This window comes from Carassius auratus, chromosome 8 (genome assembly GCF_003368295.1).
Source record: "Carassius auratus strain Wakin chromosome 8, ASM336829v1, whole genome shotgun sequence".
Lineage (NCBI taxonomy): Eukaryota > Metazoa > Chordata > Actinopteri > Cypriniformes > Cyprinidae > Carassius > Carassius auratus.
Window position 1 is genome coordinate 10,182,398 of NC_039250.1, and position 14,082 is coordinate 10,196,479.

The 14,082-nt window shown below is 38.2% G+C and overlaps 2 protein-coding genes across 4 annotated transcripts in view; both read left to right on the plus strand.

Moving 5' to 3' along the window:
• The first annotated feature begins 477 nt into the window (after positions 1–477).
• LOC113107956 (ER degradation-enhancing alpha-mannosidase-like protein 3) lies at positions 478–12,084 on the plus strand. 3 transcript variants are annotated; one of them, XM_026270789.1, is made up of 21 exons: positions 478–1,650; positions 1,745–1,790; positions 2,909–3,009; positions 3,118–3,157; positions 3,259–3,371; positions 3,469–3,619; positions 4,769–4,903; positions 5,343–5,448; positions 5,570–5,667; positions 6,210–6,335; positions 6,419–6,502; positions 6,606–6,689; positions 6,880–7,004; positions 7,158–7,320; positions 7,424–7,569; positions 7,763–7,907; positions 8,075–8,266; positions 8,406–8,571; positions 9,092–9,277; positions 9,464–9,511; positions 10,903–12,084. In XM_026270789.1, exons 1-21 carry the CDS (start codon positions 1,538–1,540, stop codon positions 11,199–11,201), a joined length of 2,667 nt encoding a protein of 888 aa, XP_026126574.1. In that variant the 5' UTR covers positions 478–1,537; the 3' UTR covers positions 11,202–12,084. The 3 variants fall into 3 exon arrangements, with proteins under 3 accessions (XP_026126574.1, XP_026126575.1, XP_026126573.1); XM_026270788.1 differs by having other exon boundaries at positions 1,538–1,650; positions 7,158–7,332; XM_026270790.1 differs by lacking the exon at positions 9,464–9,511 and having other exon boundaries at positions 7,158–7,332.
• Positions 12,085–13,513: 1,429 nt separating this feature from the next.
• The window catches only part of LOC113108005 (uncharacterized protein C1orf21 homolog), a 31,918-nt gene continuing 31,349 nt past the window's right edge, over positions 13,514–14,082 (plus strand). The window contains exon 1 of the mRNA XM_026270855.1: positions 13,514–13,664. The gene's annotated coding sequence lies outside the window, so the exon portion shown is untranslated. The remainder of the gene's footprint in view (positions 13,665–14,082) is intronic.

Consider the following 14,082-nt stretch of genomic DNA (forward strand, 5'->3'; position numbering starts at 1 on the left):
ATAGATAGAAGTTTACGTATAAACACACAACTAAATAATTTTTCACATTTTTAATATAATTTGACATTAAATTAATCACACTAGAAAAGAAATATAACACAAATAAAACAAATATAACACATAAATACTGTATTTTTCATTTTATTTATTTATTAATATTTTTACACGTGTACTCAAACTATACCAAAAGGAATTTCAAGCAGTCATAAAAAGTGTATTTTTAGTAAGATGCATTACATAGTAATAATAATAATAATAATAATTTATTGTTTTATTACTTTTTTCTCTGTTATATCTATACATTTTTGTTTTATATTTAATTTTAATTTTTATTTTTTGTTGTTGTAAAAGTAAAACACTCGAAAGGTAGGCTGGGAACTGTAGTTTTGCACAACACAGTTTACGGGGCGTATACCCCGGATGCGAATGTTGACGTCCTTCTATGATCTGTCCTAAGACGGGTGATCGTCATCATCATTCACTCGGCGATCGTGAGAGACAGACGTCTAGCTCTTTGTATCACACCTGCCGTAAAATCACTATTAAACGGAATATTTTTTATTTGTCGGAATCGGACAGCTGAATGGACCTTTTAGTCACTCATGGATGATCGAAGAACAGATTTAAGATGGTCTTTCCGCTGGTTTCAGCAGCGTTTCTGCCTCAGTAACATATGTTCAGTAACGTTAGTGTCAAACTGTCATCGACGGGTTAATGTTAGCCGGTGAGCTAAACAACAAAGCATGACGGGTTAATAAATCTTGTTGTTTCTTCATCATATCGTCTTGACAACAACATTTCGCTGGATATTTTATTCTTGAATAACGCCGCAGCATTTTCTACATGATTTAAACTTGTTTTTAGTATCACGAAGATGGCACTGGAACACGCATACTATTTATCTGATTGCTATCAGTTTTAATCGGGTCTCCTTCTTTCTCGGGATGTAAACTGCTGATCGTGTCACCCATGGTGATGGTTGCTATTAGAGGCGAAGCATCTTTCCTCATGGCCCCATCTGGAGCTCCTCTTGAGCCTGTGTCTGCTGGGGATCTACAGTGATGTAGTTGTGTTGTTGTTTTGTAGGTGATGAGAGTAGCATGCAGACGTGTCACATGGGTGCCAGCGTGTTATAAAGGTGACAGGCAGGTGAGACAACAGCAGTTGGCTGTGTAATACTAACTACAGGACTTTCTTGATAGTTCTTTCTTCATTAGTCATTTGTAATAGACACTAAAACTCGAAGCATCTCAGAAATGCAAGAGCTGCATTTATCCAAGTGAGACGTTCAGATATAAACAGGAACTGTAAAGTTATTGAGCTAGAACAGTGAATGTATTCAAATGCTGTGGGTGTTACTAAATCTTCCCTGCATTAAGTTTTTTTTACATTAAATTTGAAAATGATGGACTGGAGGTGGAGCAACTCTAACTTGGTGCTAAATACACACATCTAAGATAGGAAAAGTTGACTCAGACACCTGCCTAAGGTGTCTTCATCTACGTGAAGTTCATTGTGAAATCACTGGATTTGAGCCATGTGGATGCTTCATTCTGCAACAATGTTGCCTGCTTTTTTGCTGCTGTTTCTTATGAGAACCTCCATCAGTTTGTCGGAAACCATGAGTAGAGATGAGAAGAATAAACTGAGGTATGGGTCTGTGTGAGGAAATGCAAAATGATGACTTGCCTGCTGTATGATTCAGAAAGTTTTCCTTTATCTGACAAATGCCTTTGCTTCTCAGGAACCAAGTGGTGGAAATGTTTGACCACGCCTATCAAAACTACATGGTATGTACATAGTGACTGATAACGTTCTTTGTTAACAGTTGGGTACAAGGAAATGTTAATGCTAATGTTCCAGTCTCTTATTGTCTTAGGCTGCATTAATTTGTCCATAAATACACTTAAAAAGGTAATAATGTGAACTAATATTATAAACTTAAAACAAACGGTTTCTACTTTAACATTTATTTAATTTTTTTAATATTATTGTGGTGGAAAAGCAGAATTTTCAGCAACCATTACTCCAGTCTTCAGCGTTACGAATCATTCTAATATGCTGATTTGCTCTTCTAGAAACATTTCTTCTGTTATCAGTGTTAAACAGTTATGCTGCCTAATATTTCTGGGGGACTGTGATACTAAAGAAATCTTTTCTAACATAATAAATATTTTACTGTCACTTTTGATAAATTGAATGCATCCTTGATGAATAAAAGTATTAATATCTTTAAAAAAAATCTTACAATCAAATTTTAAACTAACAAAAAAATCTTTACACAAATAAGTTCTGAGTAGGAAAAATTATGTACCATAGGTTTAGGGATTGGTTTATTTCTAGTTGTATGTAATAATGCATTATGCAAGATTTATTGCTACTAGTATACTAGTAATTACTGTAAATTAACAGTAAAACTGTATCCAGGTTTTACTGCATTTCTTTCTTCAATGAAACACAAAAAAGCCACACACAAAAAAATTCTGCTCCATAAAATGAAAGACAGTCAAGTGTTGTTTTGGACTCTACTGACTTTCATTGTATGGACAAAAACAGTTGAAATGTTCTTTTAAATATCTTCAAGTTCCACAGAATAAATGAAGTCATATCAATTTGGACATTAATGTGAGTAAATGAAGCCAGATCCCATTAATATCACTGGTTTGCAAATAAATGTTCTTAAACAGTGAAAAATACTTCCCAGAAGCCTCTGTTATGCCCAGAAAAGTGTCTAAGCAGGTTAGAAACATAAGATGTATGAAACTAAAATGCAAAAACCTGCAGTTTGACAAAAAACCTGCACGGAAAGGATGGCGAGGATAGGGGAGGTAGATTAATGTTTGAGAGAACAGCAAAATAATAATTAAAATCTGCCTGATTTGATCACATTTCATCTCCGTTTTGACAGGACCATGCCTATCCCGCAGATGAGCTGATGCCTTTGACTTGCCGTGGGAGAGTACGTGGACTAGAGCCCAGTCGAGGGGATATAGATGATGCCCTGGGGAAGTAAGTCTGTTGGAGAGAAAATAAAGATGGAGAGGAGTAGAAATTTATTTTTATTTAGTTCTTTTCAAAGAAAGACAGAGATGAAAACATGTTTTCCTGTTCCTTCAGGTTCTCCCTCACTCTCATTGACACTCTTGACACTCTTGCAGTGAGTAACATCTCAAACAGAATCTGGAACTGCATACAAACACTCATATGTACAGTCAAACCCATGTTTGTTTGCTCATGACGTGCTCTGACATCTCACAGTTGTTAAACAAGACGGTGGAGTTTGAGGAGGCGGTGAGGAGAGTGGTGGCGGATGTACGGTTGGATAATGACATCGTGGTGTCCGTATTTGAGACCAACATCCGGGTGCTGGGGTGAGTAAGGCATCTGTCAGAGTTTCAAAATGGGCTGACAGAGTAAAAGACTAAATTTTTAAATTGCGGTCATTTAAACCTTTACTGTTCTCCACAGTGGACTACTGGGAGGCCATTCCATGGCTGTCATGTTGAAAGAAAGTGGCCAAATGGTCTGGTATCAGGACGAGCTGCTGCACATGGCCAAAGATCTTGGACTCAGACTGCTGCCTGCATTTAACACCAGCAGTGGCCTGCCTTACCCTAGAGTGAGTAATTGCACATGTACATGCATTGCATATACAATATGAATGATCAAAAACATCACTGGAATGGAAATATGCCCCTCTTCAAGTCTTTTTAGACATGTTTTGGTCTTTTTTTAGAGCATTAATTCTCTTGTTTTGAATCTCTTTTGAATCTGCTGTTCTGATCGTAGCAGTGCTTTGTTGAAGTCTGCCGTAGGGAAATGAACTGTGTGACTTCCAGCGATGGCTGCACAGTCTCATCATCAGCATGACCACTCCTTTCCCAGTTGTTGTTCGTTCAATATACAGACATATAGTTTTGCTGTGTACTCACAGAACACTCAAAGAAACTTATTGCAGACATGTCTGGAATACCTGATTCTACGTTGATGCATATCTGCCACAAATTTATTCTTTTTTTCACTCAGTCATGTTGTAAAAACAAGATATGTCATTTTAACAACATATTTTCTTGTTAAAACAACATAATTTTTCGTAATAAATGATTTCTCGTTAAAACGTCATCTTTTCTTGTTAAAACGAGATATGTTGTTAAAACCATATCGTTATCTTGTTAAAAGATGAGATAATTTGGAACGACATCTTTTCTCGTAAAACGAGAGATGTCGTTAAAACTATATCATTATCTCATTAAAAGATGAGATAATATGGGACACATCTTTTCTTATAAAAACAAGATGTTATGTCGTTAAAACTTTAGAATTATCTCGGTAAAGGGACATCTTTTCTCATTAAAACGACATATTTTCTCATAATAACAACATTATGTCATAAAAACAATGTTTTCCCATTATTATAGATAGAATATGATTAAAAAAATAAAATAAAAATAGCTTATAGTTTATAATAATATATATATTTCTACTTGAAATAAAAGCTGTTTGTTTTTAATTTTCTGTTTATTAAAAGGTCCTGAAAAATGTAGAAATGACAGTTTTCATGAAAACAGGCATCTAAATATTTTCAGCATAAAAAAGAAAAATGTTTCTTAAGCGCCAAAATGATAATGTGACATTTAAGATAGAAATAATGACCTTCACAGGAATAAATTACATTTATAAAAAGAAATAAAAAATCATAATAATATTTTACAGTATTTAGTTTTTCCTGTATTTTTGATACCTAAAATTTTTGATCCTTTATTTACAGGTGAACCTGCGTTATGGAGTCCGTGGACCTGAGACCCGTACAGGCACTGAAACGGACACCTGCACTGCCTGTGCTGGGACAATCATTCTAGAATTTGCAGCCTTGAGCCGCTTTACTGGGGACCCCACATTTGAGGTAAAATAGCCTAATGTTTAAAATGTGAACAAATGTCATAGTTTTGTTGAGTTTCTCATATAACATTCAGAAATTTGTCCTATTTTTAGGGTTCAAAGAAATGTTTTGTATAATCCATGTTGACTAGAGAACTTAAGGTCACCAAGCTAGTAGAAATACTGTGGTGTGATTGTTTTGTAACAAACTAACAATGAAACTCTGACGTCATTTCAGCCTGATGTATTGATTCTTGGAATGTTTGTACACATTCTGTCTACAAAATTATAGCATAGATCCCTTATGACATAACTGTACCGTCTGTACGACAAAGACAACATTGGCGTGACTCTTTATGAACTGTGAAAAGTATTATGAGGTCAGGAATGCTGTGAAAGAGACTTACAATGACTAAATCTATTGAAGTATTTTGGGTGTTGGTGTACTGTTGTACTGTTTACAGGCTCATGCGAGAAGAGCTCTTGACTTCCTTTGGGAAAAGAGACAGAGGAACAGTAATCTGGTGGGAACAACCATCAATATCCACTCGGGAGAGTGGGTCCGCAGGGGTGAGACTGAATCACACCCTACAACCCATCCAAGACATGAAACAAATGTACTTATATACAGACTAATTAGGGAAATGTCAAGTCTGAATCATGGTGTTTTTTGTAATTGTTCTCTTAACAGACAGCGGAGTTGGGGCAGGCATAGATTCCTATTATGAGTACTTAATGAAGGCTTATATACTACTTGGGGATGATCAATATCTGCAGCGCTTTAACACTGTGAGTATCAGTCATTCTTTTGTTAAAGGTCACGTTTTTCGTGTTTTTTTGAAGCTTTGATTGTGTTTACAGTGTGCAATATAACATGTGTTCATGTATCGTGTGTAAAAAAAACAGTATTTTTCACACAATTCACTTATCTGTATTTTAGTAGGCTGGAGTACAGTAGGTTGTGTCTTTTAACATTATAACAAAAATTATAACATTTCATAATAGTTTATTATTAATATTTTTAATAATGAATTATTTATTTTAGTAGGCTGGGGTAGTTTGTATAATTTACTGTTTTTAATTATTATTTTTATATATATTTTAGACATTATATTAATATTATTACTATTGTGTTTATTTTATAATAGATTATTATTCAAAACAAAAGCCCTGGTCTGGAATGTGGAGTTATATCTTGTTGCCCAAAGCTGTTGGATCCAAAACATTTTTTGCTTTTTCTAGTGTGACTCTCATTTTATTTTTTTCTGCTATAGCAGGTTTCTTTATCTCGTCTGTATTCATGAATTGTGTTTGCTTGGCATGTATTTCAGCACTATGCATCCATTATGAAGTATATTAGCCAACCTCCTCTGCTACTGGACGTCCACATCCACAAACCCCTGCTGCCAGCTCGCACCTGGATGGACTCATTGCTTGCTTTTTTCCCTGGATTGCAGGTGAGTAATCAGTCATCAGTCTTGTTTTCATTCAGTCATGAAAATCCAAACGTAGGAGCTCTGCTCCTTTCTGCTCATTGCAGGTGTTAAAGGGGGATATCCGGCCGGCCATAGAGACGCATGAAATGCTTTATCAAGTTACCAAGAAACACAACTTCCTCCCTGAGGTAGATCCTCTTTTCTGCTGTGTGTCTTTTCGATTTCGTCAATATCTGTGGTTTACAAACTCTTCTTGACTTTGGCCCACTCCCTCACGTACTGTCTCGCCAGGCCTTCACCACTGATTTCAGGGTTCACTGGGCTCAGCACCCCCTACGGCCAGAGTTTGCAGAAAGCACCTACTTCCTCTACAAGGTACAGAGGTGTCACTGAGTTCTAAACTAAATCTCAATGCAACATCTCCTTCACTCACATCATTTTCCTTCACATCAGCCTGCAAATGTGACCTCCTTCACGCTGCACTGCTCCTGCTGTAGTGCACTCGACCATGTACTTTAATGTTGTTAACCACTGAGACAATACAAATGATTCATTTCCTCTGAAGGCAACCAAAGATCCATATTACCTGGAGGTGGGCCGCACCATACTGGAGAACCTGAACCGGTACGCTCGGGTTCCCTGTGGCTTCGCTGCTATGAAGGATGTGAGGACAGGGAGTCACGAGGACCGGTAAGAGCAGGAGTTTGTGGGTAGCTAAAGAGGATGTTGGTTTATATGAAACATTTTTATACAAATAGTTTGAGAAGATTTTGTGAAGGGCTTGTTTATGAGTAAAGAGTGGGCGATAGGTTGTCTCATGGCATTTTTATTTCTCTTCATCAGCATGGACTCGTTTTTCCTGGCGGAGATGTTTAAGTACCTGTTCCTGTTGTTTGCTGAGGAGGAGGATTTGCCTTTCAATGTAGAGGACTACATCTTTACCACAGAAGCTCATCTGTTGCCTCTTTCCCTCTCCACTGCTTCAAACTCACAGGCGCCCCCTTTGGTAAACAATACGGTACTGCACATACACGCCAAATCAGTTTTTACTGTTTGTGTATATCTTTACGTTTATCAAATGTTGATATACTATCTCTCTGTCACCCCAGGCTGGAGAAGAGCTTGATGACTCCAATTTTGAGTGGACTTGCCCTAACACCCGCCTACTCTTTCCTGATCCTGCCTTCCCACGCAATCTCCGCGATCCAGTCAGGAGCGCGCTGGATAAGAGTTGTCCTCACCCAACCACTCATCGGTGAGAAAGTGATATTACCAGCTGGTCTATGTTTAAATAGCATTTTACATCATTTTATATTATAGAAATGGGATATATAATTAGCATCACATATAGTTACAGCTATAATATCAGATGCAAAACAGGTGCTCAGGTAATAAAAGGACATTTTCAAGAAGCTATTTAATGTTTTCTTTTCATCTGTCTTGTGCAGAGAACCTGGTATGGGACGTCCTCCTCTTAGGGCTCAAGACTTCATGGTCAATAACCCTGAACATCTGGAGCTGCTGAGGCGAATGGGTGTCAGTCTCATCCATTTGAAGGATGGCAGAGTGCAACTCATTCAACATGCCACCCAGGTACCATCCAAACCTGTGTTGATCTTTTTAACACTATTTTATTCTTATTAAAGCAATAATAGTTATAAACACAAACGATATTTTATTATATTCCAAATAAGAAAGGAAGTATACTATTTAAGTTGTCTGTAGATTCAAGCAAAATGTTCCTTTCTTCCTCACTGTAGGCGGTGAGCGCAGTCGCTGCAGAGGACGGCATGCGTTTCATGCAGGAAATGATGGAGCTGTCCAGCCAGCAGCAGAAAGAGCAGCTTCCTCCACGAGCTGTTCAGATTGTTTCGCACCCCTTTTTTGGTAGAGTGGTTTTGACCGCAGGCCCTGCGCAGTTTGGAATGGATCTTTCCAAAAGCAGTTCTGGAGTGAGTATGATTAGCTCTGACCTTTTATTATGAGCTTTCACACTTTTGGCTATTTCTGTGTTGTTCTTGGTTTGTTCTTGCTACAGGGTATACATTTTTTTTTTGTCATGCTATACTGTGTATTTTCCTTCTCCCTTAGGTGCGTGGGTTCGTAACTGTAGCGGAGCCTTATAACGGCTGTTCTGAGTTGAGTAACGGTGAAATTGTGGCAGGCCGCATCGCTCTGCTGCAAAGAGGCCAGTGCATGTTTGCAGAAAAAGCCAGGCACATTCAGAAAGCTGGGGCCATTGGAGGCATTGTCATAGGTGAGATATGTTTTATGAGGAGTCAAGTCACTTAGATCAGGAGTTTTCAGTTCTTTTGATGCCAGTGTCCCCTTAATAGAATTATTTCCTCACAAAGAACTCCCCCCTAAATAAACTTAGATAGGTGGGTTATATATTGTTACTGAAACCCAAGCAAATTCTTAAAATATTATCTGGAAAATATTTAGTTTTCTCTTCTCATATTTTCCAATGACCCACGTAAAACCCTTTTGTGGGCCCCTGGGGCCTCTTGGACCCCTGATGTAGTTGATGGACTACAGTATATATGATCATGGCTGTTTTATTTTATTGCCATTTCAGTGCCTTTGTACCAGTGCTATTTTAGTGTTATTTATTTTCCATTAAAATATTTATTTTATTTTTTGTATTTTGAGTTTTCATTGTAGTCTTAGTAATTTTATGTAATTTTTATTAGTTTTTTTATTATTTCAGAATAGTTTTAATATATTTTTATTTTAGCACTTAAATTCGTATTATTCTCTTTGTCGTTTCTGTTTAGATGACAATGAGGGCAGCAGCAGTGACACAGCTCCTTTGTTCCAAATGGCGGGAGATGGGCGGAACACTGATGATGTCACTTTACCACTTCTTTTCCTGTTCCACAAAGAGGGTAACATCCTGTTGGAGGCTCTAAAGGAGAACAGGGAGGTGGAGGTGCTGCTCAGTGATAAAGCTAGAGACAGAGGTGAGACACTTTCTAAAACAGACTGAAGACATGAATATGAAAAAATGTTAATATGTGAGGAAGGTGGTACATGTCATCTACTTTCTTTCCTTTCTAATTATTCTTCCTTTATTACTCTTTCCCTCTGTGTTTGTATCTCTTTTCTCTTTCAACTACTTTTTTCCCCTCACCTTCTTGGATGAGCAGAATCCATATTTAAAGGGAAAGCCCTCCCGGGCACCCTGTTGGATGGCAGTAAGTACCCCTCCTCTATGGGTTTCCCTTCATGCATCAAACCCACTTGTTTTTAATGAGTCATGTTCCAAAGATTATATTTGCTAGTTGAATGAAAATAAATGCCAAATTCTGAATATTCTTTAGGCACTCCGTTGGAGGCATGTCAGCAAGATAATAGATGCGGTGGTAAAATTTTAAACTAGTTAAGGATCTGTTTACACCTGGTATCAATTTGTGTTTTTGTCAATCAGATCTCAAGTGGAAAACATTAAATAGATGCATAGATGGAGTCTAAAACATTTTGAACTTGTTCACTTTTGACCACTTTCCAGTGGTAGTTAAAAAAACCCATTCGACCAGATTTCTTTCATAGCTTAGACTTATGTGGTAGATTGTGTTCGAACAGCCACAAGGGACCATCTACTTTCTGCCCAATGATCTAACACGTAAGCACTATGGGACGGGTTTTGAGAAAGTGCACCAAAATAATTCACTCCAGCTTGATTACAATTGGAATTGACATTACCATTTGCTTCCTTTCCTGCTGACTTATAAGCAGCGTATTACTTCCTTCATTCAGTCGTATTTGTGCGCCATACTCTGCACTTCCACAAAATAACCGTGTGATGAAATGAGAGGGGAGGGTCTGGACAAAATCCAAACACAAGTTATGTATTTAAACACATAACAACCAGGTGTAAATGGTAATGTGTCTCGGCAGATCACTTGTGTGTATGGCGTTATTTTAATGACAAATGTCGAAATTGCATTATTGTAACGCGAAAGCACATTTAAGCTCATCTTAATACCAGGTGTAAATGGTGTTTAAAACCAATAGTCGTGTATAACAGAATATTTAACAATATATTCAATGAAGAAAAACATAAATCAAAAGCACAGGGGGAGAAAAGATACACCAGCATCTTGCTTCTAAGAAAATGGGTTGAAAGCACCCGTTGTTGTAATTTTGACTTCCTAACTCCTAACTTCCTAATAAGGTGCTTAAAGATAAATAAACTGATTTCAAATGGCTTTTTATAATGGGATTTTTCAGTTTATGAATAAAACAAGTTTTATGGCAAATATAATTGCTCTAATCTGAATTACATACACCTAAACTGAAAATGCACATTTTGAAGCAGTTATGCTTGTTTTTATAGAAACATACATTTGTATCAAGTAACTACATAAGAATGGGAACCCATGGCAAATTACTTTTCTGTGTTTTGACATTAAGGCTGTAGCACTTGCACACCGAGAGTTTATGGAGTCATTTTAGTGCAACTTCTGGATGACAAAATTTTGTCATCCTTCTCCACACCTCATGTGGCCTACAGGTGTTGTTTGTGATGTATAATTGATATTAATTAGATTCCTTGTAGTTCATTCAACTGACTTCTTTTTTTAAGGTACGGATGGAGCAGAAGAAGGGGCCTGTTTCACAGAGGAGAAAGACAACACTTCTCCTGCCTCTTCAGAACCTGTCGACCAATCACAAGTAACTACTCAGGAACAGACAACAGATGACTCAGTCGTAGGACAAGAGTCAGTTCAGCCAGTGGGGGGACTTGGCAGTTACGCCTCTGTGGATGAGGGGGAGGAGCCTGCGGCGGACGGAGACTCCAGCAGCCAATCAGTGGATTCGCTGATGGCTGATTGGCAGGAGGACTTGGAAGCGTTTAAACAGATGGAGAAGGATGAACTTTGACAATCCCCTCCATCTTAGACTCCGCTAAGTTATCCCAGCCGTAGCACAGACTGAGAAATCGGTTCTGTCCAACAGGGTCAGTACATCAGACAGGCGTGATTAAGAACTCTGACTCGAATATCTCATTTTCTATGGCCAGTTCTCAGGGGCTTTTCTTTTCCGATTCACATCTTTCCTGTTTTCTTCTTCAACTGAACACTGAAAAACTGTTATTGCAGATCTCACCCACACATTACCACTTGTCTCTTTCTCTACATGCCTAGGGTGCACAATCAGTCCTGTTTTTGTCTTCCTTCTAACTAATGGATTCCCTGATTATTGAAGCGCAGGCTTAAATCATCTGTGCTGATTAATCGCCTGAAGGACTGATTACTTTAATGGCTGGTTTAACCGTGACGAATTGCCTTTTTGCAATAGGATTCATCCTCGGTTCTTGTCTCAGTTTGCAAGGTCTGAAAAAAGAAAATATGAAGAACTTTATGGAATGATATATGTGTATGTTGGAGTGTTTGTATGTATGTTTATTGTTTTGATTAGTAAGTGAATCAGCCTGGGAGCCAAACAAACATCTGCAGATCAAAAATGCTTCTTCCAGTTTTCTGCATTAAGTATTTAATGATCTTACACATTCAGTCCAGCTAATATGACTTTATAATGAGGTCAATGTTTTCGAAGAAAAGCATTAAAGGACCATGGATGGCAACTTTGCATGTCAGTGAGAAACAGACTAGTTTCCAAGGTTCAAGGAGACGTGCAAAGCATCTCGAAGGATCCGCCAGGGGCGCCATTGCTCCATTGCGCCCAGTAGCTAATTAATTGACTGGGAAACCATGCCAGAGGGCGTGAAATGTGATGAGCTCAATAAAATTAATGGAAAACTTTATGCTTTCTTTTTTATTGGATAGGCTGTCTATCATGTGAAATATTTATGGGGGGAAGGGGGAACTTGATTACATTTTAGCATTATGAACTTATGCATGTGATAAATTAGTTTTCCTCCTTTTAAAGCAGCAGTAAGGCTATTGCCTCCAGGGGTGTAGCACCAAATGTTGGGCCCCAGTCACACAACCAAGGGGATGGGCTCCTCACAACACAACACAACATCATTGTAACCCCCTGTTACTCAGTTCCACCATTACACCCTGTGTAAGTGATACAGTAAAACCACACATCCTATATATATTAGGCTACCCCTTTATTCCCCCTGAAAACATTTAATTGCAGAGTTTACCATAGAGCCATGAATATTTCTAAGTAAAATAATTTCTTGGCATAAGCAATTGACAATATTGGAAAGCTCTTTTTCAAGACATGCTACTGGGGGTGATAAGTGGAAAATGTTTCGGTTAATTTGACTAGTTCCTCCACTCCTAGCCATGTGGTTGTTTTGCCACACAGGCTTGAGCAAGATGACTGCAGTTCTTCAAGCAAATCAGGAGCAAAAATGTAAGAAAGAAGTTTGATGTGCTGAGGTGCTTGGCGGGAGTGGATTGGGGTGGTACAAGACATCGTCTTAAAAGAGTATAATGCACTTTAATTAGGTCATCAATTGATTATTGCAGAATAATATATGGCTCAGCATCAACCTCGTTATTAACTAAGATAGAGGTGATTCTAAAAAAGATATATAAGATATATTAATAGAAGTACTGTAAAGTTTGTACTGAATATGCCAACTGAGAATTATAGCTGCATTTTTTTATGGGTCCCTGCTCATGTAGGATTGGAAAGAAATGAGGAGGTGGATAAGATAGTGAAACAGGCTCTTAAGAATACAAATACTGACATACCCTTAAGTAAATCAGAAATTAAAGGTTAAAGTAAAGTAACTGTCTGAAAGATTTGGCGAGAGAGATGGGATCAAGGAGACAAAGGGCTGCGTTTGTATAATCGGTCATGTAAGAACTACTTATGGTAATAGAAAGAATGATACAGTTATATGTCAATTGAGGATTGGACACTCTACTCTTAATAAATCACTCCAGATGATAGGAAAACACAAATCCGGTCACTGTATTCAGTGTGGCCTTTCAGACACTGTAGAGCATGTGCTGATTAACTGTAGGGCATATGAAATGGAAAGAGTCCAGCTAAAAGAGGAAGTAGAGATCTGCTGGCACATGGCATTACAGAATGTGTGAAACAGTTCTCATAAAGGTTACAAAGCTCTTATAAATTTCCTGAAAATAAAGTTATATAACAAAATGTACGTAGCATTATATATGTTTAATTTCCCTTGATAGCGTAGCCACACACTCCATCCCAGTAGGAGGCGGAATATGCACCAAAAGCTGGTTTGCAACCGCCATAAAACATCAATAGATTAAGAAGAAGAACTCAGGAGCGCAGGCTGTAAGCCAGCGGTCCACATCCACATCACTACAGCGGCGCTCATTCCGTCTGCGCGCGCTCGTGTGTGAGTGTGAGCCGCTGCCAGTGGACCGAGCGGGTCACTTCTGACAAGTGAGTGTCTCTCTGTCACATACAGCCAGTTTTGCGCTGATGCTTGTGTTCATTGTTAGACGCAACCCGATTGCTTTTCTTTGTTGCTGGTCTTTGGTGAGTCGATTCCTGTTTTGGCTACTGACTGGTTCTTCTTTTTTGCATGATCAGATTGATCTGATCTGTGAACCTTGATTCTGGGCTGCATGGGGTGGTGTATGGGGTGTGTCTCAAAACCTAGTGCTCTGCCAGTTTACACAGCACTTTTGGGCATCTTTCGCGTCCAAAACGAATGCTGTGGTGTTTTGGGCGACTATACCCATAGTGCTGTCTAGGTAAGCAGTATACTATAATTTAAGAGACAGCCATGGTAGAGATGAATGGGTGAGCTCAATAATTGGTTATTATTAGGTTTCTTTCGCATTGCAATGATGTTAAT